Here is a 26,263-nt window from a genome sequence, read left to right on the forward strand (position 1 = left end):
ATCCTCTACTCAACGTCCAGTTTCTTCCATCACCGCAACACCCGGATCCCCACGATTGCTGTCCTGGAGATAAGCTGATCAGCTTGTAGCGTCATGGTCGGACTCTTCCCCAACACCACGGCCTTGTGCCAGGCTTTCACGCCTACCTCACCGTACTACAAGCCAGCACCCAAACCCGTTGAGAAGCCTGAGAGGCGCCGATACTTCTCCTCATGGAGTGCTGCGGATACGGCAAAAGGGAAAGCCATTGAGTTGTCCGAGGCAGCACAGAAAGAATACGAAAAGGCCAGCGCGAAGGCTCAAGCTAAAGCTGGCGGCATCGAGCTCTACTCGGCCAAATACTACGCAGCATGTACTGTTGGAGGTATTCTGGCATGTGTATGTTGCAAACATGCCTCTCCGCCGTGGTGGCGCAGCTAATCATCTCGTAGGGTACGACTCATGCCGCAGTCACTCCTCTCGATCTTGTCAAATGTCGTCGTCAGGTCGACTCCAAGCTTTACAAGGGCAACTTTCAGGCCTGGAGTACTATCGCACGGACCGAAGGCGCCCGTGGCATCTTCACTGGTTTCGGCCCCACCTTTGTTGGTTACTCGGTGCAGGGCGCCGGCAAATACGGCTTCTACGAATACTTCAAGCACCTTTACACCGAGCTCGCTGGCGAGGAAAATGCCAAACAGTACAAGACCGTCCTCTATCTGACTGCCTCTGCGTCGGCCGAATTCATTGCCGATGTTGGTCTCTGCCCGTTCGAAGCTGTCAAGGTGCGCATGCAGACGACGATGCCACCCGCATTCTCCGGCACATTCCAAGGGATTTCTTCAATCACCGCTGCAGAGGGATGGGGCGGGTCAGTGTGATCTACAACCCCATCGTTGCGTAATGCTGACAATCGCAGGTTATACAAAGGTCTCTACCCTCTCTGGGGCAGACAGATCCCCTATACGATGATGAAATTCGCGTCTTTTGAGAACATTGTTGCGGCCATCTACAACTACCTGCCGGGATCCAAGTCAGATTACGGCAAGGGCGCTCAGACCGGTGTGGCCTTCGTTGGTGGTTATCTCGCCGGTATTCTCTGTGCTATTGTCTCGCATCCCGCCGATGTCATGGTCAGCAAACTCAATGCCGAACGCGCTCCTGGTGAGAGCTTCGGTGGCGCCATGAGCCGAATCTATTCCAAGATTGGGTTCTCTGGTCTCTGGAACGGTCTCCCAGTGAGAATTGTGAGTCTGATATACCTGCTACCTGCTCCGGACGCATATGCTAATCACTCGGGGTGTCTAGGTCATGATCGGAACATTGACCGGATTGCAATGGATGATATACGACTCGTTCAAGATCTTCATGGGTCTACCAACGACTGGAGGCGCTGAGGAGAAGAAGGAGACTGCAAAGGCGTGACGTGGCTAAAAGAGGTTGCGTGGACAAGATGAATCCACGTCCTAGCCGGCGTTGAACGATACTGTACACGAACTGGAGACATTGGCTTCAGAATTCAAGTTGTAGCTCATTCAGCACCATGAACCAGCCTCGCCTTTCAACTCGCCTATAACAAGGTCTCTCGCCGTGAGCGAATCTGTTTAGCTCGGGTTCGGTGAGCTCGACGAGGGAGTGCCTCAAACCTCGATGGCGATTGGCCAGCGATAGCACAAGGCTGGGCATGCGGGTTTATCAAGGCTCGGCATACGTCAAGGCGCGATCGCGTCAATCAAAGGACGTCATGCCTGACCTAACTCGCGAAATAAGTGGAAGAACGAACTCAGTCACACCATCGCCGTGCTTCGAATTGTGGTTTGTCACTCAAAACTGTCATGGCGTTTCTTGGATACGGGTAGGCTTCACTTCATCCCATATCAACACCGACCGCCTCTTATACCTGTACTTGTACAGATCTTTGATTTCCTCCTCAGATTTCCTCCTAAATATCTACTACCGAAGTCGTGCAAAGCAGACCAGACAGTCACACATAGCGATCTCTACTGCGGACGCGATTGCGATATCACAGTAGTAAGCTATTCGCATGCCCCACACCTTCCATTTCTTGTCCCCAGCCTTGCCTTGGCTACGCCGCCATGCTCCAATGTCGGTTTCTTTATACACGATTCTCCGGATTGCATCCGCATGAAGTGTCGACCCCAATCTCGAAGCTGTCCCGACTGACTTGACATGTTGCAGGACCAAACATGGCTAACGTGTCACACGGCCGCGGCGGTAGATCAACCTTTTCTTGATAGTCTGGCTCGGATGCACTAACGCCACTTAGGTGCCGCAAATATCGCACCCGACACACAAACCTATGTCGACGGCGAAATTGTCCGCGAAGGACTAGTCGGAAATCAGGGCGACGGTCCGTATTCGGCCGGCCGTGGCGGCGCGGGAAACATCGACCACGAAGGAAGCAAAGTACACACGGCTCCAGCAGACACCGATGTCGTCCCAGAGACAGCCACCCGAATCGCTAAGGAAGAATCCCATCATGTCGGACGAGGAGGCGCCGGGAATGAGCTGCATATTCACGACAAGAAGGGTGGCTTCATGGGCAAGCTGAAGGGGCTCTTTGGAAAATGATGGTCAATGGGTGGATGGACTGAACTGGCGTCGACACCCGACCTGGTGCCAGTGGCGCAATTGAATGGACGATACCCCAATGCTAGATCATTTCTTGGAAAGCGGAAGAGCTCTGCTTAAGAGCAGGGTACTGTGTATAGAGAAGAATTAGCTGTAATAATGAGGATTGAAGATGCCTACCGGCTCCTGGATTGACCTGCAATGGCTTTAAAGATCACCCATTTCCAAGGTGTTATGGAGTGTGGTGGGCGAACAACCCACTGTGGATTCCTTCCACGTTGGGGTTGCGGGTTCCACCGTTTCTCGGGGCCAAACCGAAAACCACCGCTGGAAGCATCAAGTAACGTGATATTTGAGACCACAAAGACTCTGGAACTTAGAACAGTGGAGTTTTCATTCTTGGAAGGTCGAGTTTCAATTCATCATTTCTGCTCCCATGCAATGATGAGGTCGGCCTAGTCTATATATGCTGATTCTTGATGTGTTGGAAATGGACTTTAGAATGAGGTTGGAAGGGACAGCGGGGAGTCTGGGCTTTGTCGCATTTGTTTATCCAATCGAGGCTGACCAGCAACTCACTTTCAGCGCACCTGCGCCTACTTCCTTTCTTCATCACGTACTCCCTGAGTCTCATGTCTTGCTTGCTGTACTTTAGCAACGTTTGGCCCTTCCGTTGTTCTGCACTGCTCCTCGTTCCTTCCTGGCAACCTTGTCATCCCGCCTGGAAACTATAAGAGTTGCAACGCGATCATCGCGCACCGCGTTCTTCACTATCACACGCAGTGCAATCTCTCCTTTCTCGGATGGACTCGCCGGTTCTATATACAGATTCCTGCTCCTCTAACAGTCATCTCACAAGGAAACACATCCGAAACTCCCTCATTACCTTCTCAGATGGCTGGGCGCAAGCGCAAAGCCGGCGAAATAGAGGACGGGGGGTCAGATCGCGAGGGTAGCATCAAATCTTCACCTAGCAACAATTTCCACAAGAACCTCAATTCTTCCCAGCCCGCAAAGAAAGAAGCTGCTTCAGACGCGGACGAACCCCAAGAGACTATTGAGACAGAAGCAAGCACAGATACAACCATCACGGTCGAGTGTCCGGTCTGGCCCAAGTCAAAGCGGTACCTTGCAAGGTTGAAACGAGAGGATCTATATACCGGGCACGATGCCCCTCTGCTGCCAGGGCCGCGCCGGCTCGAGATCGACTACGCAGTAAAGCCCGGCAGCTCCTGGTTGAAACTACGGCAGTATAAGAACGCGAGGTGTGAGTTGAGTGGTCACTGTAGAAAAGCCTGTCTAACCAAGCCTCACAAACTAGTTAAGGATCCAATCGACGTTACCTATTCCGCCGGCGAAATCGTCTACGTAAACCGTCGCCTCCCTGTACCAGCGCCACCCTCTACTGATGCGTCGCCGGCAGAAAGACTTGCATACGACAAGGAAAACCTTTGGGTGGGACAAATCGCCGAGTTTCGCGCCGCTTCCACCAACAAAGTCTTTGTGAGGGTGTTCTGGCTCTATTGGCCGGATGAACTACCGATGCATCGACAACCTTACCATGGGGATCGGGAACTAGTGATGAGCAACCACGTCGAGATCATTGAAGCGCAAACAATTGCATGCCACGCGGATATCAGCCACTGGGATGAATATGACGATACTAATAAGACGGTGCTTGATGAGCGATACTGGCGCCAAATGTACGACGTTACCAAGATGGCGACTCCTCATCTTGCGCTGAGCAAGCTACGGAAGTTTTGCATTTGCGGAGGTTATGACAACCCTGGAGTCGACATGTTTCAGTGCCGTGCGACTGGATGCCGGATGTGGAATCATGAAAATTGCTTGATTGCAGACATCGAGAAGAGGGCCTGGGAAAAGTTCAAGACAGGCATGCTTGACCACGAAATGCAAGAGGTGGAGGAGAACAAGACTTTCAGTCAGAAAGTCGTAGAAAAGGTTGGGCAGCTTGTGGGAAACGGCATCGGAGTCTCCGAGGTCCACGACGGGGCGCACTCAGACAGGGTCCTGGGAACCAGCAAGCACACTAAGCTGGTAGCTGGTCATAAAAAGCCATGGGCTCGCAAACTGGAAGGCAGGATCACTAAGGTGCGCAAGGCGGAAGACGAGACCACCGTTCGTGCCACTGTCCGCCAGCTTGTGCCCACTGCGAACACCAAAGCACGGCCTTCCTTCGAACCAAAGATATGGAACATGGAAATGAACTGCCTCAGGTGCCACCATTCCCTAAATTAGACGAACGAGAGGTTAAGCTGCTTTGGTCCAGCTCTCGATTTCTTGAGCGGCACGATTTCTCCTTTGAATTCTAAGATGAAGGAAGCATGTACATCAACTCCTCGACATGATATGATGCGTCGGCGTTGCGCAGTTTTCGAGCGGCTGGCTTCGTTCGTGCACGCGGGCCTGGCTGCATCGCAAGTCCACATGGACTAGATATTTACTGTAAGAAGTTCCATACCCATCATGACGACGAGTTGCAAAGCCTGTAGAAATGAGTACTCGTAACCTCGCATCATGACCCGATACCCTTCCAATACTTACCCCATGCGGAGCATGACCGCTTACTGTGTGGGAGTTCGTAGATTCGCGCTGCATGGACCCGCTCGGGGCTATTCTGAGCCGGACCCGTAGTTCTACGGTCGTTCAGTCAAGCTTCGATCATCTCCATATCATTTACTGTGCCTCAGTTGTTTCTCCTGCCGCCGGCTTGACATTGTGATAGCCACGATGACGGTGCAAGAACACTCTAAAACAGAATCTTCTGTGCCTCAGCCTCTTAACGATGTCCACAGACCACCACCACAGAGCTTCTACGAGCAGTAATTACTCTGAATGAAGTTTGGCTCTGAGGAGGGGGATGTGGTACGATCGTTCGCCCAAGATCGTACTGGGCAACCGTACTCGTACATGATCGTTCCACCGGCCGGCTCCCCCACATTTTCTGGAAGAATCGGCAGTTCTACGTACGATGATTTGCTGGAAGAGCTCGAGTCTTCAGACTTTCACATTCCACTCACCTACTTCTGATCAGCCATGTCAAGTACTCACGCGTGCTCCGTACCGAGTAGGCGGTGACAGATCGAGCCGCTCGTCCACGGCGTCATCGATTCCTTACTGGCCATCGAAAATATGCCAGCAAGGCTAATTGTCGCAGTCGGCTCTTGCTTGCCATCCTGACCGATTCCATACAGACAGTGTCGCCATTCAACGGAGTACTCTGCCCGTTGATTTTCCAGCTCGCCTCTTGCTAATTAACAAATTTAACCACGTTACTGTTTGCTATGCATTGCTCATCAAGTTCATTTCTGTTATTTTCAGGTCGCTTGTAAAGCCTTTTTGTCACTCCTCCATTCATTTGACGACGCACGGCATTTAGCAACTTGGGCACCGCCGACCGCATTAACTGTTGACTCCTACTTGCGGCTTCCGGATACGACCCTCGTTCATTGGACCTGGATTGAACAGAACTTCCATACGAGACCATAGACGTACACAGACGCCTGCAACAACTCTTCTCTGAGTCCTAACGCAACGTCACCATAAATATTTCTGATCTCATAACATCTTCTCGCAAGGAAGCGCGCTCGTGAGATTCTCACGTCTCGCCTCATGGCTTCACAGGCCGAGCACAAGCTCGAGCATGCCGCGGAAGAGCTTGAACCCTCGGGCGCCGCACCACTCGTCTCAACACAGCGTCCAGAGCCGGATGCTGAACTTTCATCGCCGTCCAGCGCCAATGCCTCAGAAAAGTTCCCCGACCATGAAAATGACGTCGACCCGCGGTCACCGGTCGATAGTGAACCGCCAGTGGAGCAGACGTCAAGGAAACCCGACTTGCACCGGACACAGTCGCGAGCCTCGGAATTCTCAAAGGCCAGGACTGCAGTGATCATGTTTTCTCTGTGCATGGCATTGTTCCTGGCGGCTTTAGATGTCACCATCATTACCACGGCTTTACCGACCATTGCTGAGCACTTCCACATAAATGCTTCGGATTACACCTGGGTTGGAAGTTCATATCTCCTCGCCAATGCTGCGAGCGTGCCGCTATGGGGCAAGCTCTCCGACATTTGGGGACGGAAACCAATCATCATGCTTGCCAACGCCGTCTTCATGGCCGGCAGTCTCGTCGCCGCACTGGCCAATTCAATTGGTCTGTTGATCGGTGGCAGAGTCATCCAGGGCGTCGGTGGAGGCGGTCTTGTCACGCTTGTCTACATCTGTATTGGGGACTTGTTCAGCATGCGAGAGCGACCGAAATACTACGGCATCCTGGGCATGGTGTGGGCCATCGCATCTGGCGTCGGGCCTATCATCGGTGGTGCATTCACAGAAGAAGCCTCGTGGCGATGGTGTTTCTACATCAACTTGCCCCTTGATGGGCTGTCTCTGGTTCTTCTCACCTTCTTCCTGAAGTTGGAGACACCCAAGACACCCTTCCTCGCGGGCGTCAAGGCCATCGATTGGATCGGCGTCCTCACCATTGTGGGCGGCGTGGTCATGTTCCTCTTTGGCATGACCTCTGGCGGCACAACACATCCCTGGGACAGTGCATTCACGCTCTGCCTGATCATTTTCGGTCTCTTGACCATCGTCCTTTTCTTCCTCAATGAGTGGAAGCTGGCGAAATACCCTGTCATACCGCTGCGCCTGTTCAAGAACACTTCAAACCTGGCAGCCCTCGGCGTGTGCTTCATCCACGGCTTCGTCTTCATCGCAGGAAGTTACTACCTTCCCTTCTACTTCCAAACGGTCATTGGCGCCAGCCCTCTGCTCTCGGGCGTCTACCTTCTCACCATGGTCTTGACCCTCTCCTTCGTGTCGACAGCAACGGGCCTCTACATCAAGAAAACCGGCCGTTTCCGCGACCCCATCTGGCTCGGCCTCATCCTCATGACGCTGGGCTACGGCCTCTTCATCGACCTGCCAAATCACCCGCAGTGGTCGAAAATCATCATCTACCAGATCATCGCCGGGATTGGTGTCGGGCCAAACTTCCAATCCCCGCTAATCGCACTGCAAGCGCACATCAAGGGACACGATATGGCTGTGGCGACCGCCACGTTCGGGTTCGTGCGAAACCTGTCGACATCGATATCTGTAGTCCTAGGAGGCGTTGTGTTCACCAACGAGCTGAAGAAACAATACTCCGCCCTTGCTCCCGTGCTGGGCGATCAGCGCGCTCGCATGCTCACCTCCTCCTCCTTCGGCACGACCACGGGCATGATCCGCTCGCTGCCGGGCCCTGCGCGCCGCGCCGTGGACATCGCGTACACCAGCTCGCTTCAAAAGATGTGGATCTTCTACACCGCGTTTGCGGCCTTTGGGATCATCGTCTCGCTATTCATTACCAAGACCGAGCTGAGCAGAGTGCATGAGAAGGCGAGGACGGGGATTGAAGAGCAAGAACGCGTCAGGCAGGAGGTTCTGGCGGAGAGAGAGGCGCGACGGAGTCGTAAGGGGACGTTGGAGGCGGATCCTGAGAAAGGGACGCCAACGGTGGGAAGTCCCATTGCCGGACACTCTGCGCCTTCCAGTCCGGTGCGATGAGGTCAACTAAGTGGCGAAAACAGGATGGTTGGGTATCTTGCATACGAGCGAGCTTTGCATGAAATGGCATTTGGAAATCATAGATCCACAACGCACGGCCATATTGCGCGCTATGGGGTTGTCACACCTGCTGAGTTGTAAAGCGAGACTCTTCGAATACAACAAGGATAGAAAATCCCAACACAAGGAAATGATTTGCTGCAGCTGAAGGGCCATCAGCAACGGCTGCAAGGGTATACCAACCTCTTCGGTTTTCTGTCCTCCATAGCGAGGAACGAGATCCAACTGGGTATGTACCATAATCACGTCATTCTGGCCAGTCCTCTCACGCTGGGTGTGCGGCATGAAGCAAGCAGCGATACTAGGGATAGAGCGGTCGCCGGCGAGACATGACGCGGGGTACCAGGATAAGGGAAGCAAGACACGCTGAATACAACGACCCTCGAGGCGAATTGCACTGGAAAAACCAGCTCTTACTGAATCTCTGTCTCTGTCTCTCTCTATCTCGCCCTCCTCACCAACGCTTCTCCTCGGGCTGCTATTCTGTTTTCAACCTCAGCTTGCGTGCTCCTGCGCACTCTCGTGGGAGGTAGACGTGGATCTGCTTGTCATACCCCACTAGTCGCATCGTTGACCAAGATGAATCGGTACGGATTGTGCTGCTCCTGGTCCTGTATCCCTCGTAGCTGCCTAGTAGCTGAGATGATCAGCTGGTCGGCTTGTCCTCTGGCCATGTTTTGTTGGGATGCTTAGAAGTGGTGATTGCTGTTCAACCTCGTCGAGCCTGTGGAAAGGAAACAGGCTGTTGGCCTGCCTGACTGGTTGCGGAGGGCGATGAAACGAGCGGGCTTGGGGCTGTAGCCTGGTGCTTCTCCGCGTTCAATGGAGAGGGGCATCGTAGGGGACTTTCGCTGCTGAGCTGACGTTTCGAACGTTCTTGATCGCCACCTCAATCTTTATGGAGACTCGTAAGTGCTGAATGGCACGTCGGTAGTTTGAATGTTGGTTGTCAGAATACGCCTTCTATCAGACGCCGCTGCGCCGTATGTCGACGATAGAGCATGGCATGGCATGTCGACGATCCTCGGGGAATCTTGCACCGTCGCGTCGTCGCCTCTTCACCTCCTATCCCTGTCCCGCTTGTTCCTCCACCGTCCGCCCTTTCCACCTCGGCCTCCCTTCCACCCGAATTCCTTCCTCTGATCGTCCTCTCTCTTCTCCAGGTCCGCCACTCTGTCTCTTCTCCTCGCGTCTTCGTCCTTCTCCTTTTCTCCTGCCGCTCCTCCCGCCAATGCGACACTCTTCAGGTGAACACCATGTTTGCATTCCCTGCCGTCGGGACAAAACCCTGCAAGATAGAACTCACAGAGTTTCCTCCTGACGTGGCGGTTGGGGCACCTGGGCCCCTTCTCGCAAAACCCCTTGTTGTAGTCTTCGCACATGGGCAGCTTCGAGCCCTCCTTGACATGCACGTATAGGCACTCATCCCCGTTCTGACAGTACCCGTTCTGATTGTAGAACTGGCACTCGCTCATCTTACGCAGATTGTACTCGTGGAGATAGTCGCACGCGTCGGCCTTTTTACACAATCCCTTGAGCCAGTGCTTACAGACGTAGTTGTCATTCTGGTGGTGGCGGCCAAAGTGGTGGTGCTGGGAGGGTTGCTGGGATGGCGTGGGATGGCGGTCGGGACAGCGCCGGCCGCGCGGGCAGTGCCCTGTCGAGGCAAAGTCCGGGCATACGGGGACGGCGGAGGCGAGAGCGGCGAGGCTGTTGGCGCGGAGGAAGGGCGTGAAGCTGAACGTGTAAGTTGGAGGTGGTGGGTTGGTCGCGGGGAGTGCGGCTTGGGAGGAGGCTACGGAAGCCATTCTTGAGGTCAGTCGTTACAGGAGCTGGAAGGGCCCAGTCATGCAAGAGGATAATTTTATGCTGCGTGATGGTCCTTAGCTGCTCTGAGAGACTGAGACGGCAAAGTACATCGGGATGGAGTAATACTTGTCCTGAACAGAGTGTGAGAGTCAGTCGAGTCGGTCGTGGTAAGTTCTGGCAGCCTCGCGGTAGTACCGAGGTTATGCCGGCAGCAGATTAGGTCTAGCGCGGCCTTGCTGTACCAGCTGTATCTGGTCTCACCGAGTTTCACTTTTCTCTCTCACCACCTTGGTGTGCCACCCAGATATCCACCGTCCAGCTCAAAGCGCTCTTGTGGCAAATCTACACCTTCTTGTTGTTTATTCTGGGTGTATTGCGGTAGAAGACAAGATGACTCTGCCCAGCATTCACTTTCGATACAGGCTCAAGAAGGCAAGTGTGGTTGAGACGGAAACCATATCCTAACCCGACACTCTCCTTAACTGGTCGGGATGGCCCGGCTTCTCTATCCACGCTTATGGCAAATCTAGCTGGTCAGTGCCCTCTTCCGATGAGATATCCAGCTCCCGAGAGGTCCCTTCATGATTGACGGAGAAAGCTCGTCGCTGATCCGCTTCTGCGGGGCTGATTTGACTTACTCCAATGCCTCTTTCCCCTCCTGCTCCACGTCATTTTCTTAGGGCGAAGCGACAGTCTCGAGAAACATTTTCCAACATCTCCCTGCCTTTCCTTCTTGTTTCCATACCCTAGCAACCCATTTTTGCACTTTCATTCACAAAATGTCCGTGAACACCCAAGCAACTATTGCCAGCTTTGGCGGGAAGCTGCTCAAACTCGCGCACAATTCCTCCGTTCTGGGCTGCGAGAGCAAGTTCAACCTCTTCCTCCCGCCGCAGTCTCAGAACAGCAGAGTCCCTCTGCTGATCTACCTCTCCGGACTCACGTGTACTGGTGATAACTGCTCAGAAAAGGGCTTTTTCCAGCATGGCGCCAGCAAGAGGGGCATCGCAGTTTTGTACCCAGACACAAGCCCAAGTAAGTGTGCAAGGATCGAAACATTGGATACTGGCCTGACATGTTACAGGGGGCATTGGTATCCAGGGCGAGGACGACTCCTACGATTTCGGAACCGGAGCTGGATTCTATGTCGACGCCACTGCCGAACCGTGGTCAAAGAACTACAATATGTACTCCTACATAACAGACGAATTGCCTAAGACCGTCTTCGACGCCTTCAAAGATCAACTCGACTCAAGCAAGGTCAGCATCACCGGTCACAGCATGGGTGGCCACGGGGCCCTGTCACTGTTCCTGAAGAACCCTGGGAAATATAAGAGTGTCAGCGCATTTGCGCCGATCTCAAATCCTTTGAAAGCTCCTTGGGGTGAAAAGGCATTCAAGGGTTATTTCGGCGAGCAGGACTGGCAAAAGAAGGGCGCAGAGCATGACTCGACAGAGTTGTTGAAGAAATGGAAGGGTGGTGACCTGGACATTCTGATCGACGTGGTTAGTTTCCTGCCTCCATTACGTTTACATATGATACTCACTATCTCAGGGCACTGGTGACAACTTCTACAAACAAGGCCAGCTGCTCCCTGAGAATTTCGTCGCAGCTGCCAAGGAAATCGGCCAGGAAATGGGAGTCAATGTTCGGTACCAGCCTGACTACGACCACAGCTACTACACAATGGCTACTTTTGCGGATGATCACGTCGACCATGCCGCGAAGTACTTGTTTGCATAGTACGTTTATTAAAATCTCTTTCAATAGAGGCTGACAGGGATAGAAGCGGGAACAAAAAAGTCCAGAAGCTCTGAATCAAGCAGTTCAATCATCGTGAATCAACTCACGCCTTTCAATACCTCCTGCGTAGTGAATACTCTGCTTGTCCATACTGCCTTTGTCCATTGGCTTGTTGCTTTTTATACCGTGCGTCCATGGCCTCTTGCTCTATCCCAAGTTAGCGGCAGCAGCTGTCCTCCAAGAACCAATTTTTCCCTTCTGCTCCAAGCCCTTGATTTACCAGGTCCCTCACACTCACAATGTCTCTGAACTACGGCTACCTCTTCTCAACAAAACTGGTCGCCGAAGACTTCGGCAGGTACGACAACTTCGCCCAAGACAAGAAGGCCTTCGAGTCCATTCCCAACGTCAACATTTCAAGGTCGATGGTCTCTGATATGGCACATGTTGATGTTCCTGAGGTACATTTCCCTCCATCCGTGTCAATGCACAACACGACTAATGCCGCCTGTCTTTTTTTACCAGATACTCCTTATCAACAAGCGCAAGCCCCGTGCAAAGATCTGGCTAAGGTAGCGGAAGCTAGACACAACGAGGCAGAACGACAGAGCTGAATGGCGAACACCTGCCATGAGCCCTCGAGGCTCCAGACCAGATGCTTGGAAGCACTCCAGCTGGATTGAGATGTTTGATCAAACTCGGCGGCGAGTACCGTGAACAATGACATTTGGGGTTACCACCACCATACTCTGTCTTGACTAATGTTTGTTTTATTCTCGTCGGCTTGGCTTTTTTATTTACTTGCCTTAACAGGCAGCTTGCCTGATGTGTGAGCTGCCCACCAGCGCTAACTTCAGCAAGCATTATAACCACTTTTTACCAAACACCCGCATGGTATATATCAAGCATTATGCGCACCATCTCCCAAGCATCCTCCCAATGTACCTCAAGTCTATATACATGCCTGCTACTCATAGGCTCTGATCCGGGCATGAAGGACATTGAAGCAGGGGTCACTGCGCTTCACTGCCTATGGCAGACTCTGTCCTCGCGTCAAAATGCCTGATTATTGGCTCTCAGCGTCGACCTCCTGGGCCCATCACAACCACTGCCTCCAGCAACAGCGTGTATAGCTTCACTGCTTGGCGCGAACTGCCCATGCCCGTATACAATATATCCAGTCTACTGTCGCGCTTCATCTCATTGACAACAAAGTTCATCGACGCTGCCCTACACGCACGCACACAGACAACCTCGCTGAAACCACCGACAACATCATCATCTCTCGGCCTTCTCCCGTCTCACATAGGCCTCAACATGCCTATCGACAACAACGGAGAACCCTTCGAATATATCTCTATCACTACCCTACACGCCACCTCTGAGGCCATCGTCCAGCCACTAAGCCGACCATATGGCTTCAACCGCCGCCTGGTCTATCCGATGCCACATCCATATGGCGCAGTAGGGCAGGCACGCCCCGCAGATAGACTGCCCATCAACACGGGCCCGCGGCTATACGCGCCATTGAAGCAGAAATACAAGAAGCTAATGGTGTAGGCGCGTCTCCGACCTAGCGGCATGATCAGCGCCGAGTAAGCCCAAGAGAAGGTTGCAGAACCCAAAGCAGTCTATATCTTAGTACAAAGCTGCTTGCTGTCACGATGGCGCAGAAGAAACTCAGAGCAAACCATAACAGATCGACACCTGCCACGGAAGACCTCAGCATAGTAAATCCCCACAGTAATGATGCCAACGCAGATCAGCCTATTGACTGACCATGGTAGCAGGAGAGAAGAACAGAAGGATGAAGGCGATCGAGATGATGAAGGCGACGAGGCACTCCCGAAGAAGCTGGAAATACCCTTTGCGAGCAGCGGCTGACAGGGGCTTGTGTTGGACACTCCCTCCTTTACGAAGCCTAGCGATGAGGCCGTCGTCTCCGTGAACAATTGCCAAGCCAACGAACCCCTCCTCCTCTTCCTCCTCAGTCTGATTCAGGACCAACACCCAAGCATGTCACCACGTCGGAATGGTCAAGTGGAGAACAGGGCAAGGCACTTTGATTCCCAATGTGCCAAGCTGCGTCAACGCATGCCGATCCCTTCACCAGTCCTCCATGTCCATGTCCCGTGAGACCACGTGCTGGCTGTCAGACAGCCAAGATCTGGCGCAATGCACACTCATCCCGCTCTCGTCGCTAGGAAGCGTTGTCATTGTGGTGCCACAGACCACGCAGAGCTCCTGGGAGCTGTTGACTCAAAGAGAGCCATTCTACAAGGCGGTCCGGTGCGCGGTCATGGTTCTCGAATCCCGCCCTCCTGAGTCGAACTTCAAGGGTCGTTTCTTTCCGCTGGTCGTCTTGATGACACCTCGTATGGCCGCGAATAGGCAGCAGTGCGGGGAGGAGCACTCCATCTGGGACCTTGTCGAAGATCTTGCCCGATGGCCATTGCGAAAACCCCGAGATGTACACGAAGAAACCTATCAATGGCAGCGCCTCTTCAGACTCAAGGAAGAGATGGCGCAGAAGGTGGGAAGGTTGTGGAAGACGAGCTGAGCTGGGCTGACAAGGACGTGGGAGTTGATCGCTCGACTCGTCGATCTCGAAGAATGGTATGCCAACCATAAAGAGACCGTCACGTAGAGGACGTAGCCAGAATAGAGTACGAAGAGGATACTTCGAAGGGAGAGGATCGCGTCTGTATGACAACCGGGATCAACTATCGCAGCAGGTTGGTGGGGATGAGTATCGAGATGCGAGTCGGCTCTCTAGAAGGCTAGAATCCTTTACATTGCGACACGCTTCCTGCTGGCAAGTCCAGTCTTGGCTGAGAATCCAATTCAAAGATGTCTAGCCACCTCGAGATCTAGTCAGAAAACCCCGAATCGCCGGATTGCCATCTAGTTGTCTCTTCGACTCCGGACCCTCGCACGCTGTGACCTTTTTCGCAACCTCCTCTCTAGTAGAAACTCATCGCAATCTACTGTTCGTTCACAATTCCTCTCCCGAGTAACGACTCCGTTCCCTCCATCGGGCGCCATGGCGATAAATCAAAATTGGAATGGGCGCCGTACATAGACTCAGTCCACACAGGGCAGTGAAACCCCAACCATAACCAAACTCCTTGACCAACGGGTCGACACCAAGCGGCAGGAACGTCCCCATGAGACATCTTGTCACTATCAACGCGGTCATGGCACTTGCCGAATACAGCTTGAAGGCGTCGACGACATAAGCCATCAGCGGAAGAAACGCGAGCATCATGGTAGACCCGAGCAGGCCGAGATTGATGAGGAGAACAGGGAGCGGCAGCCGGAGCTGGGCGGCCCAACCGTACAGGGCGACGACGAGGGGTGCAGTAAAGGCGCCAACTATGGCGAGGGGAAGGCGGTACTCGGGCTGTCCGTTGCCGTTACTCGAGCTGTGGGTATCGCGCAGACGAATGTAGATCTTGTCGAGCAGGTTGTTGAGGGCTATGACAGCAATGACGGAACCAACACCTGTTCAGTCTTTGTTAGCCAGCTTGAAAGGCCACTAAGATTCATCCACTCACTAAAGGCGATGAATGCAGAACCAGTACGTGCCGGGGACAGCCCGTAAATTCCTTCCAGGATATCCGGTAACGTGGTCGACATGACATAGAAATAGGCAAACTCCAAAGAGCCAAACAATGACATGGCCTGCAACACTCCAGAGTCGAAGAACACGACAAAGGGACGCAACACTGCGTCCAGAAGCTTTCTTGAGCCCTTGTCTTCGGCTTCGGGGTTGTTGGCGGCGAATGCAGTCCGCAAGGCAGTGTTGCCCGTCTCCTTCGTCAACCTAGCGACTCTCCGGTTGAGGATCGCCACCTTGAAGGTCTCTCGAAAGCAAGTGAAGAAGACAACCTCGCAGGCGGTTGCCAAGATAATAGACATCCACAACACTTGCCGCCATCCTAGGCTCTCGGCGATCGCACCAGCGATCGCAGGCCCGATGGCGCCTCCAAGCAATGGCGCCAACATGATGGCGCTCATCGCCGACCCTCGTTCCTCTTCGATGAACATGTCCCCCACAATGGCTGGATTGAGCACATTCGAAGCAACCGCCAACCCTGTGAGAGCTCTGGCAGCGATAAACAGCGGTGTGCTTCGGCACAGCACGGCTAACACAGTGGCCGAGATGAACAGCACATTGGCAACGTTGAACACAGGGTACCTCCCGATAGACTCAGATAGCGGAGCAAGCACAAGTGGTCCGAATGCTTCGCCAAGTTCCCAGATTGTCACGAGCAGAACACTAGCTGATTTACTCGTTGTGCCGTCAAGATCGTAAATGATATGGTTGGCCACTGGCACAACCGAGATGCATGTGAATGTCCTGGAAGGAAGGTTAGCTGCCATTCACCGGAAGAGCAGACCTCGAATAACATACACTGTGAAGGCCATAAAGGCCAGCAGAGCAACGATGCTCCATTTGTAGGCCTTGGGCCAGTCGCGGGGGTTTTCCGTATCGCCATTTTGATCGAAGTCGACAATGTCGTTTCCATGGGCGGCTTTCTGCGAGCCGTCCTCGGCGCTCTCAGCATCCCGCAGTAAAGGTCGAGTCTCCTCTGTTGTCATTTCGTGCGGCTGGTAATTTGATGTTTGCCACCAAGTCTTTCGGTTGCGTCGACACTGTCAAAGACCCGTGACCTCAGCGACCCTACTGAGCATTAAACCAAGTAGTCAGATCAGTCTAAAAGAAGGAATTTTAGCTTGGTTAATAAACGGCGGAGGCAAAAAACACCGGATATCTTTGAAGACGATGTTCAGTACGCATCGTACGACACATCAGCCCTTTCATTGGCGGTGAGCCTACGGAGTACAGTATTCCTCGAGGCATTTGTAACCTTCCGAATTGACTTGTACTGGAAAAGGCGCGTGAGGGGCTTGCTTTGGTCCAATGTGAGTCGTCGAAGCGTTCCACCGACATACCGTGTACTCAAGCAGTCGATCAAGGCCTGCCTAACTGGGCTAAAATGGAGAAGAGCGCAATAAGATAAAAGATATTAAGCTGCTCTCTCGCCGTCGCTGCCTGGAGCTGAAGAACCTTTTCCAGTGCGGCCCACTACTGCGCAATGTGCCCATCGTCAGTATCTAAGGCAGCTACGGGAGAGACCGATGGGTTGACGCATTGCGCATTACTAGAGCCTGCAAGGAAGCGTTGTTGATAGACGGTGCATTCGCCCTCATCCCAGACTTACCCCAAGGCATGGATAATCGGAGGCCATGCGCTTGCACATCAGTCGTTGGACTCCTACCTCGTACGGAGTAGGTTGTTTGCAATTGCTAGCAGTGCCGAGTCCGTCCTGACCCTGAAAGATTGAACCTTGCTAGCATAGCTGGTACTGAGTAGCTTTTCGATACCCTTTATCACTGCGCACATAAGGAATACCGATGACAGCTTACCAAGCCAGTACCGGTAACGAGAAGGACGCCTGGGTGACGCCCGGGGTGCCTGGGACGAATGGAGAGATGCGTCATAGGGATGTCATGTCGCCCACCGTGATGCCAAGGCCCGGACAATTTACACGAGAATAATCCGCCCCCTCGCTCGATATGCGTGGAAGTGCTAGATTCATGCCACACTGCGACCTCAAGAACTGTTCCCAGCAACTGAACCCGTGAAGACATGCACCAAGTTCTCTGTGCTAAGTGAAAGAGACACTCATTCACTACAACATCACAAAGAACAAGGCTGCCTGTTGCGATGGATTAGCGCCGGAAGCACGTGCTTCCACTTTGGTCAAATCCAAATGCGGTGACTATCATTTTCTCCCGGTGTTCCTGAAGTCATAGCGCGGTGGGTGAGGAACACTGGTATTACCTGATGGATGAACAGGTCGGTGCTCCCTTGCTCTGATCAGGTACTCGACTGACACGTCCGCGCAGATAATCTCGGCGATTCAGATCGCATATGATCCCGCTGCCGACCAAACCCTCAAGCGACAGGCCTTTGAATATGTGAACCAATTGAGGCAGGAGCCCTCAGCATGGCAGCCATGTCTGGCCATCTCCCTGCAGGTGCCACGTCGAGACATGGTCATTCGCGTCTTTTGTCTAGAGATTGTCAACAACGCAGTACAAGGTGGCCTGGTAGACCAGGCAGGGTTGAAGACCATTAAAGATCAGCTAGTAGCATATCTGCAAAAGTTCTATGGGACAGGCGGCCAGACAGACACACCGGATCCAGGCACCATCGTCAACAAGTTTGCTCAGACTGTGACATACCTCTTTTCGGCTTTCTACGGCTCCGGCTGGGAGACCTACTTCGACGATCTGCTGGCGTTGACCTCCGCCGGCACCGGTACGAAGGACAACTACCCTGGCCTGATATTCTACCTCACAGTTCTCAACTCTATACACGACGAGATCGGTGATCAACTGGTGTCGAGGTCTCGAGCCGAGCAGGACAGAGCGAACACTTTGAAAGATCTGATTCGAGCACGAGACGTCGAGAAGATTGCACGCTCATGGCAAGACATCCTCTCTCATTGGAGGACATCGAGTGATATCGTGGCGGAACTGTGCTTGAAGGCCATTGCCAAATGGGTCAGCTGGGTGGACATCTCGTTCGTCGTCAATCAGGCGATGCTCGAACTACTATTCCAGCAACTAGAACGGGCGCAGAAGGTCGATCCTCGAGAAAGCGAAGAGCAAGCAAGGGATGCCGCCATTGACGTCTTTACCGAGACCGTTGCCAAGAAGATGCCTCCTGCAGATAAGGTCAACATGATCACCTTCCTCAATCTGGAAAACGTGGTTTCTCAGCTTGTTACGTGTCCGCCTCTAAGAGACAGTCGCGCATCCAACTATGACGTCGATCTTGCCGAGACGGTAGCAAAGTTGGTCAACACTACAGTCGTGGACATTGTTAGGATCTTGGAGGTTGAGAACCAGAGCTCGCCAACATGGGGAAAGGCAGAGCAACTGTTGGCATCGTTCCTGCCACATCTCCTCAGGTTCTTCTCCGACTTGTTTGACGAGGTCTGTTCAACTGTGCTCAACGCCATGAACGATGTTCTTGCATTTTTAAGGCGTGCTAGTCAGGGCGAAGCGGCCTCGGCTCAAAGAGCAGCAATGCTTCTACCAATCATCAAGGCGATATTCGTGAAAATGAGGTACGACAACACTTCCGACTGGAATCAAGAGGACGAGCAAACCGATGAGGCAGAGTTTCAAGATTTGAGAAAGAGGCTGGCAGCGTTACAGTCAGCAATCGCAGTAGCGGATGAACAGCTCTACATCGAGGCAATTTCGGGCCTCGTGCATGACACGTTCGAACGCCTCAGATCAGAAGGCACACAGCTGAACTGGAGAGATCTAGACCTTGCGTTGCACGAAGTCTACCTCATGGGTGACCTGGCTGTGAGGGCCGGGGGATTGTACAACAAGAACAAGCCAAACTCGCCGGCAGCGGAAAAGCTTGTCCGAATGATGCTGGAAATGGTCCAATCAAGTAAGTAGGCATGCCTGCCTTCCCTCGCGGTGCTGCTAACCATAGCCAGATACCGGCTCTTTCGCCCATCCCGCAATTCAGCTCCAGTATATGGAGATCTGTGTCAGATACAGCTCGTTCTTCGAAAAACACAGCGAATACATCGAGCCAGTGTTGAAAAACTTTCTCGATCTTTCACACCATCCAAGTCTAAAGGTCAAAGCTCGAGCATGGTATCTCATCCACCGCCTCATTCGTCAGCTGCGAGCAAATGTAGGTAATGCGGCAGAGGCCGTTGTGCAGAGTCTACAAGACCTTCTCGTCATCAAAGCGGAGCTTCCCGGCGAACAAGATGCAGATGACATGTCTTCCGATGGTGAGGCCAATACGGACTCTACGTTCACCAGCCAGCTTTACCTGTTTGAAGCTGTCGGCTGCATCTGTGGCGCAACCTCGGTAACGGCAGAGAAGCAGGTGCAGTATGTGCAAGCTATCATGCGGCCTATCTTCGCAGATATCGAGCGCAACCTGGAGACAGCCAGGTCGGGAAACGAGCTTGCCGGTCTTCAAGTGCACCATGGAATCATGGCCTTGGGTACGATTGCACGGGGCTTCTCCGAGTTCAATCCTAGCGTGACGAACCCGGGAGGCGGCACCGAGCCATCATCACAAGCAAAGGAAGCATTTGCGCAGGTGGCCGAAGTGACACTGGTTTCTCTGACAGCGCTGAAGTCGTCCTTCCAGATAAGAACCGCTGCAAGATTCGCCTTTTCACGGTTGATTGGTATGGTCGGCGCTCGTATGATGCAACAACTGCCTCAATGGGTCGACGGACTATTGACCGACTCGTCCACCAGGGATGAGATGGCATTGTTTCTTCGACTTCTCGACCAGGTCATTTTCGGCTTCAAGAACGACATTTACAACTTCCTCGACCGCTTGTTCTCGGGTCTGCTTCAAAGAGTGTTCGCAGGGATCTCTGCACCTACTTCTGGTACAGATGACGAGATCGAGTTGGCCGAGCTGAAGCGAGAGTATCTGAATTTCCTTATGGTGATCCTTGGCAATGACCTCGGTGCTGTCCTCGTCAGCTCCACCAATCAACCGATCTTTGAATCTGTCATCACTTCCATTGAACATCTTGCGAGAGATGTGGAGGACTTCCCGACAGCCAAGATGGCATTCCTACTTCTATCAAGGATGTGTTCGGTCTGGGGAGGACCTGATGTGGTGTCGGCGACGGGCAACGCCAATTCCGCAGGGCCACAACCAGCTCTTCCAGGCTTTGATCAGTTCATGATTACTCGATTTTCACCGCTTTGTTGGGCTCTGCCTACGAACCCTTCGTTCAACGGCAAAGATGCACAAGCGCGGCAAGCCCTTTCAGAGGCTGCCAATTTACAGAAGACCATCTACACCAAGACTGGGCAGCAATACCTGACGTGGCTGCAAGAAAACGAGTTGAGGACAATGGGCATGAATGATACCCTCATAAATGACTATTTGCAAAAGTTGGCGACCATGGAACTTAAGGCGTTCAAGACCTTCTTCCCAAAGTTTATCGCCCAGGGCGGACAGATGTGAAGAATGAGCCGCAAAGCATGACGTGGTTTTGGAGCGTAAAATGACCTGCATGAGATACCAAGGAGTTCTTTGCTACTCGGAAGACATATTGACCAACGCAGATTCGGTTCAATGAAATTAGATAGCAGAAGACTGAAAATGCCATCGAAGTGTTGTCATTATCTTGCCGAAGAATGTGCGTAGCTTGAGCCTCGTCGAGTCCATCAGGCTGTACTCCGTAGGATGTAGCCAGTTTCAAGTTAGCGCGTTGCCAAGACCCGGCTTACCTGCCGAACTTCTGCCCACAATCGCAAATTGCACGAACTTCACGCTTGAGATTGGAGACAGGGTCAACTTCAACATCCGCACGTTCTACTTGCACCTCGTTGAGACCGTCGAGATGGCCAGTAAGTAGTCAGACTAGTGTACTCTTGCGTGCGCACGCTGACATTTTGCAGAATCAAAGAACTCGTCTCAGCACAACCAAGCCAAGAAGGCTCACAAGAACGGGTACGACTACCCCTCGACTTTGACGCTTGCTGGACATCCAAGAAGGTGGCTGAGTACTGACAATCGCGCGCGCATGACAATAGCATCAAGAAGCCAAAGACCTTCAGATATCCCTCTCTCAAGGGCACGGATCCCAAATTCCGAAGGAACCACAAGCATGCGCTCCACGGTACGATGAAGGCGCTGAAGGAGGTGAAAGAGGGAAAGAGAGATACGGCATAAATGTTCGAACGCTGGAAATATTTCAAACTTCAGGCGCTCCATACCACGACAAATAATGCAAATCGGAGAAGAAGCAGTCAAGGCTGGCGATCTGCGAAGCATGACTAGGTGACGAACGGAGACGGTCGATGTGCAGCCGACCTTCATCAGCTGCAACGAAGCAGACGGGACGATATCGAGCATGCCAGCTGGCTTCTGCTAAGGCGGCGACTTCGATACTCGGTATGGATTTCACAGGCCAACAAGAACTTGGAAGTCCAAAGAGCCTGTGAAGTGGCTCTCCAGAACACACTTCTTCATCCAATGCCGACTTTTCATCGTTTCATTTCCCTTGCAAAACAATTCGAACATGGCATTTGTGTGTACAGCGTCGTGACTATGCTCCATGCGCGATGACTGAAGGAATATTTTATCGTGCCTATATGGAGTCCTTTTGACCTTTCAATTACCAAACACGGTCCTTCTTGCTCAGTGGAGGACTGTGCATGGGCGAAAGGTTACATCCCTCTAGCGAATCTTTGCTTTGCACAAAGGGAGGAACGAGGCCATGCTTCCATGGTGCTCGCTGGGGTAGAAGTCGGCTCCTTCCGGAAGTGGCCTGGAATCGTGCGATGTACCTGCCCCTTTTCACGAACGTCATTCACTGTGAGTACGGGACGCGCAACAGAAGGGTCTGTTCGACCTCATACCCCGTCTTTCGTTCATTGGCTCAGTCCCTCTCCTGCAGGAATCGTCCAGTGAGCGCTTTCCGTCAAGCCGCAACTGGCAGAAACACGTGCTTGCCTCGGAGGCAAGCAGCTCGAACTTCGGGAAAGAGGCAGACATCTGCGTCTCCTTTGCCATCTCATCTTAAGCATCAGTTGATGCTAGTCCACGGTGGGTGTTATTTGCTTCCCCTCAGCACCTCATTCTTCCTTCCACATCGAGGCCCACGCATTTACTGGTCGGTCATCTACGCTGCTGTCCGCCCACATGTCCACGGTCTCAACCATTCAGTTGCTGGTCCTCGCCCTAGACGAGTTGTCATTTCAAGGCTCTCCCAAATTTGTCTGTCTTTCCTTCGCACTATGTCAACTCAAAACGCGCTGAGACAACGGTGCCATCTAGGGCCTGTAGAGTATTCATCAACACTACATAATGGGTCCTCCTCAAGTACGCCCGATCGGAAGATCGGAACCTAAACATGAGGACTTCAACGTCTGTACGTGAAAGCTCCGCACTGCGAATTCAGAACACCAACGCAAAGGACCTGCCACACTGAAACACTGGTCAGTTCAATAGTTCGCAGCCCAGTCGCGGAAATCCCACCCAGGGAGTCCTTCTCGATAGCCCACTCTCCCAAGATGCGACTCGTAAGCAACGAAGAACATGGTTTCAGCATCCGCGCGGGAGGGCGCCATCTTGACGGTTTTGGAGGGACGTCCGCGGTAAGCGCTACTGCGCTAGGGAATCCTTCCAAACGAGGTATAGTGGATCAACACCAGGCTCGAGAGTGGCGCCCGTGGACTCTGGGCTGTCTCTATGGAGTACTGTGTATGGAAAACTCCCTACCTGGGGACAGGCACACGAATCCTCTCATGCAGGATCCGGCAACCTCAAGCGAGAGAAATGTTCCGCGGCACTTCGCGTACCTGCAGCAACATGCATTCACCTGTTTCGGCAGCGAGCTTGAGTCAGCAACGACACTGAACAAGAAGGCTTCGATTCAGACATACGTGCGAGGTACGACTTTCCAAGACGCCATCGAATGCGACTCTCTGAGACAATGGTGGACCTCCTTTCCAGTGGTGACAGCATCTGGAATCGGGCACCTACTCTTTCTCCCACAGCATAGCTGCTGTCGTCCAGAGCATAGTGTCCCTGAGAGGACCTGAGCCTTCAACATCAGAACTCTGACCTAAGCAGTGCGTTCTCATGACTCGAGGCACTCTTTTGTGGTCGACTATCCTCGCCAACGTCCACATCAGCGGAAATCACGCTCTTGGCAGTTGCCTCGCTCCGCCTCGCATGCCGCACGTCTGACAAAGCCCATTGCTGTGCTTTCCTTCTGTGTTCTGAACATGGAGCGGTCCCGCGGGCCCAGGATGTAGGGAGATACAGTATACATTGCGATGCCTTGGCAATGAAGCTCCTCAGTCTGCTTCACCCGGTGGTGCACCACGGACACGAGCTCTGTCAGTTCAACCCAGAAACCAAAGAGGTGGGTGAGTCCGGAGTCAGTCGTTGATCGACAGTCCAAGCATGCACGCCCAGTCTCGGCAAGACCCGTTTTGTTCCGAGTGGCTACAGAAGCGCAACCCTGAGACGGAGGTTGTAAGTGACTAGGCCTGGGAGAACGAATACGCATACCTCGTATTATGGATGCGGTCCTCCACCTTCTGCAACCCCTAGCATACAAGAACTCAGCAGTGGATGCAGTCACAACATCATGAGGATCATTTATCCGCCGGACGGGCGCCATGTTCGGTTCGAGAAGCTGAAACGACCTCTTCCTGGAGCAAAACAAGCAGTTGATCTTTCCAAGTGGACGTCTTCACCCACTTGTCAACAAGCCTGCATGATGAAGCTGTTGTGAGTGGACTCCCAGTACTGTGGTAACACGTGCACAGTAGTGCATCCAAAGCTACTGGTCTCCGAATGCAACGTTGCGTCGTTCGTGGTGTCTTGACACTGGGTTTGGAGCCGTAAGTTTTCAAGTATGTGCAGTACCATTGTGGCAGAATATCCATTCAGTCCCCATCTAGGTATACACTACAGTAGAGTTTATACTACTCATCGCACTGCCCGGTATGGGGATAGGTCTTGATGGGAACGGGACCACATGCTCTTTGCTGAGTGCTCTGTATTCTGGGCCTGCAATGTCGGGATCCGCCTCGTACCAGAGATGTAAATCTGCGGTGTGTACGTACACGGGACTCTTACCCGCGGACTGTTCTTTTGCCGGAGCACTGTTCTTTTGCCGAGGGAGTGTTCCCTTGCCGGAGGACTGTTTTGCATTCCTGCATTACGGCCTCGGTCTTCCGTTCCGCGTGGAGTGATAGATGGACGAGGCACAGAGACATAGAGGCATAGAGACATAGAGGCATGGGAACTTGGAGCAGAGAAGCATCACGATATCGACAACCAATGACCCTCCCCCTCCGCATCTATAACTTCCCCAAGGGCCATGATGCGCAGTAAAGGAGACATACTCCGTAGTCCACTCAAGATGTGCTCATTCAACAGTAACTGCCTTGATCTGATACTGTATGCTCACACCGTACTGTACTTCGTACTTTGGTGGTGATGGTGGTGGTGGTGATGTGACGTAGAGGTAAGCTCGGACGGAGCTCATGTCCCACAGTCAAGTATGCTGGACTTTGTCCCGGTCCTCGAAGACCCTGTCATTCCGAGAGTGTTGCCGAAGTCAGTAAGAAAGGAAGAACGAGAAAGAGGGGAAGAGAGCAGTCCGCATGTAGCATCAGTACACAGTCCAGGTAATGCCCACGTGGGAAGTAGCGAGGTAATATCGCATGGGGCGGGGCTTGATTGAAACTCAACGTCGATTTTACTCCATCCGTAATTAAACGTCGTCGTAGCTGGACTTTGTCCCCCGTAAGCAAGTATGGCAGTATCAGGCCCGATGGAGTAATGGGCATGGAGAGGAGACGGAGATACGTACTGTACGTTCCTGCAGACAGATGATGCAGGCACCCGCTGAATGGTTCGTGCTCGTGCTCGTGTTCGTATTTAGTGTTCCTGGTCATGGCCATATTCCTTCTGATTTCCTGGCTGACTTGTTGGCAGGCAGGCAGGTACAGTGAGTGGGGGCCGTGAGCCCAGTCAACGGCACTGAGGAAGCAATCAGCATCGAACAACTCCTCGTCGCAAGTCTCGGGGCTGGGTTCGACTCGACCTCAAGTGCACGTACTGTCATACCCGGTACTGTGTACGGCAATCGGGCCCTGCTCCTGGTGAATGGCTGACGGACCATCGGTTTGCGCACCCACGCATGCGCCATGCATGGAATGGGAACTCAACACCACTAGCAAGGATTTGGGACCTGGAATTCAGATTCCAAGTTTTAAAAGCCCTGGACGAACACGGTGCATACTACAGTAGTATGCATCCTATTCCGCTAGTTCTCCTGTCGGAGCACGCTGATATCTGCTTCCACGGCAGGTCCGGCTTACCTTGGAAGGACGCTGGCTCGCATGGCTGGCGCACGGGAAATTTGCCTGTCGTATGCAACTGGGAGTGTTTGCGATAGAGAGATAGCGTCCTCGTATACACACATGCGTGCAGATACGCTGAGACGACGCTTGGAGAACCTCGCGCAAGCCATCTGATTTGACTTGTCTCAAGAGGCCACGTCCTGACCGTGTGAGGAGTGATCAGAGACGGCGCGTGAAGGGTTTCCTTCCGATCGAACAAGAAATTATCCGAGGCGGAGTACGGAGCACGGAGGACTAGGACACGTCATCAGATTCATTGTCCGACATGTCTGGGTGTCTGTTTGTCTTTTGTGGCGTGAAGCCACGTTGTTTTGTCCGAAATGAGCCCTTTATGTCAATGGTTTGACGGCTTCAAATTCGAATGAGAAAGGCTCCTAGGCCCAACCGGCGAGCAGCGGAACGGTTGACAGGCCACAGGTGGCTTGGGCTTTGGCCGTCCGGCGCAAGGTGGGTGTACAGTAAGGTGTACTCCGTATCTGAAGTTCGAAGGAGTGCGCCAACGCCACCACAGACGAAAACAATTTAACGTGCAGA

At 52.9% G+C, this 26,263-nt stretch overlaps 10 protein-coding genes across 10 annotated transcripts; 8 read left to right on the forward strand and 2 right to left on the reverse strand.

Annotated features, from left to right (window-relative positions):
• Nucleotides 1-93: 93 nt before the first annotated feature.
• On the forward strand, nt 94-1,404 carry A1O7_06988 (uncharacterized protein; the record flags this gene model as incomplete). Its single annotated transcript, XM_007760988.1, has 4 exons — nt 94-378; nt 432-850; nt 899-1,226; nt 1,288-1,404. 4 exons carry the CDS (start codon nt 94-96, stop codon nt 1,402-1,404), a joined length of 1,149 nt encoding a protein of 382 aa, XP_007759178.1.
• A 782-nt stretch (nt 1,405-2,186) lies between these two features.
• On the forward strand, nt 2,187-2,571 carry A1O7_06989 (uncharacterized protein; the record flags this gene model as incomplete). Its single annotated transcript, XM_007760989.1, has 2 exons — nt 2,187-2,214; nt 2,267-2,571. The coding sequence occupies 2 exons, from the start codon at nt 2,187-2,189 to the stop codon at nt 2,569-2,571; spliced, it is 333 nt and encodes a 110-aa protein (XP_007759179.1).
• An 894-nt stretch (nt 2,572-3,465) lies between these two features.
• On the forward strand, nt 3,466-4,830 carry A1O7_06990 (uncharacterized protein; the record flags this gene model as incomplete). Its single annotated transcript, XM_007760990.1, has 2 exons — nt 3,466-3,838; nt 3,893-4,830. The coding sequence occupies 2 exons, from the start codon at nt 3,466-3,468 to the stop codon at nt 4,828-4,830; spliced, it is 1,311 nt and encodes a 436-aa protein (XP_007759180.1).
• Nucleotides 4,831-6,204: 1,374 nt separating this feature from the next.
• A1O7_06991 (uncharacterized protein) lies at nt 6,205-8,145 on the forward strand (the record flags this gene model as incomplete). Its single annotated transcript, XM_007760991.1, has 1 exon — nt 6,205-8,145. One exon carries the CDS (start codon nt 6,205-6,207, stop codon nt 8,143-8,145), a length of 1,941 nt encoding a protein of 646 aa, XP_007759181.1.
• A 1,118-nt stretch (nt 8,146-9,263) lies between these two features.
• On the reverse strand, nt 9,264-10,013 carry A1O7_06992 (uncharacterized protein; the record flags this gene model as incomplete). Its single annotated transcript, XM_007760992.1, has 1 exon — nt 9,264-10,013. One exon carries the CDS (start codon nt 10,011-10,013, stop codon nt 9,264-9,266), a length of 750 nt encoding a protein of 249 aa, XP_007759182.1.
• Nucleotides 10,014-10,793: 780 nt separating this feature from the next.
• On the forward strand, nt 10,794-11,758 carry A1O7_06993 (S-formylglutathione hydrolase; the record flags this gene model as incomplete). The annotated part of the gene is made up of 3 exons (XM_007760993.1): nt 10,794-11,049; nt 11,099-11,520; nt 11,570-11,758. The coding sequence occupies 3 exons, from the start codon at nt 10,794-10,796 to the stop codon at nt 11,756-11,758; spliced, it is 867 nt and encodes a 288-aa protein (XP_007759183.1).
• Nucleotides 11,759-12,057: 299 nt separating this feature from the next.
• On the forward strand, nt 12,058-12,334 carry A1O7_06994 (uncharacterized protein; the record flags this gene model as incomplete). The annotated part of the gene is made up of 2 exons (XM_007760994.1): nt 12,058-12,219; nt 12,284-12,334. The coding sequence occupies 2 exons, from the start codon at nt 12,058-12,060 to the stop codon at nt 12,332-12,334; spliced, it is 213 nt and encodes a 70-aa protein (XP_007759184.1).
• A 2,419-nt stretch (nt 12,335-14,753) lies between these two features.
• On the reverse strand, nt 14,754-16,363 carry A1O7_06995 (uncharacterized protein; the record flags this gene model as incomplete). The annotated part of the gene is made up of 3 exons (XM_007760995.1): nt 14,754-15,262; nt 15,316-16,121; nt 16,176-16,363. 3 exons carry the CDS (start codon nt 16,361-16,363, stop codon nt 14,754-14,756), a joined length of 1,503 nt encoding a protein of 500 aa, XP_007759185.1.
• A 1,249-nt stretch (nt 16,364-17,612) lies between these two features.
• Nucleotides 17,613-20,804, forward strand: A1O7_06996 (exportin-T; the record flags this gene model as incomplete). The annotated part of the gene is made up of 3 exons (XM_007760996.1): nt 17,613-17,624; nt 17,675-19,241; nt 19,291-20,804. The coding sequence occupies 3 exons, from the start codon at nt 17,613-17,615 to the stop codon at nt 20,802-20,804; spliced, it is 3,093 nt and encodes a 1,030-aa protein (XP_007759186.1).
• A 379-nt stretch (nt 20,805-21,183) lies between these two features.
• Nucleotides 21,184-21,515, forward strand: A1O7_06997 (60S ribosomal protein L29; the record flags this gene model as incomplete). The annotated part of the gene is made up of 3 exons (XM_007760997.1): nt 21,184-21,190; nt 21,242-21,293; nt 21,377-21,515. The coding sequence occupies 3 exons, from the start codon at nt 21,184-21,186 to the stop codon at nt 21,513-21,515; spliced, it is 198 nt and encodes a 65-aa protein (XP_007759187.1).
• Nucleotides 21,516-26,263: the final 4,748 nt, after the last annotated feature.

This window comes from Cladophialophora yegresii (genome assembly GCF_000585515.1).
Source record: "Cladophialophora yegresii CBS 114405 chromosome Unknown aczIN-supercont1.5, whole genome shotgun sequence".
Taxonomy (NCBI): Eukaryota; Fungi; Ascomycota; class Eurotiomycetes; order Chaetothyriales; family Herpotrichiellaceae; genus Cladophialophora; species Cladophialophora yegresii.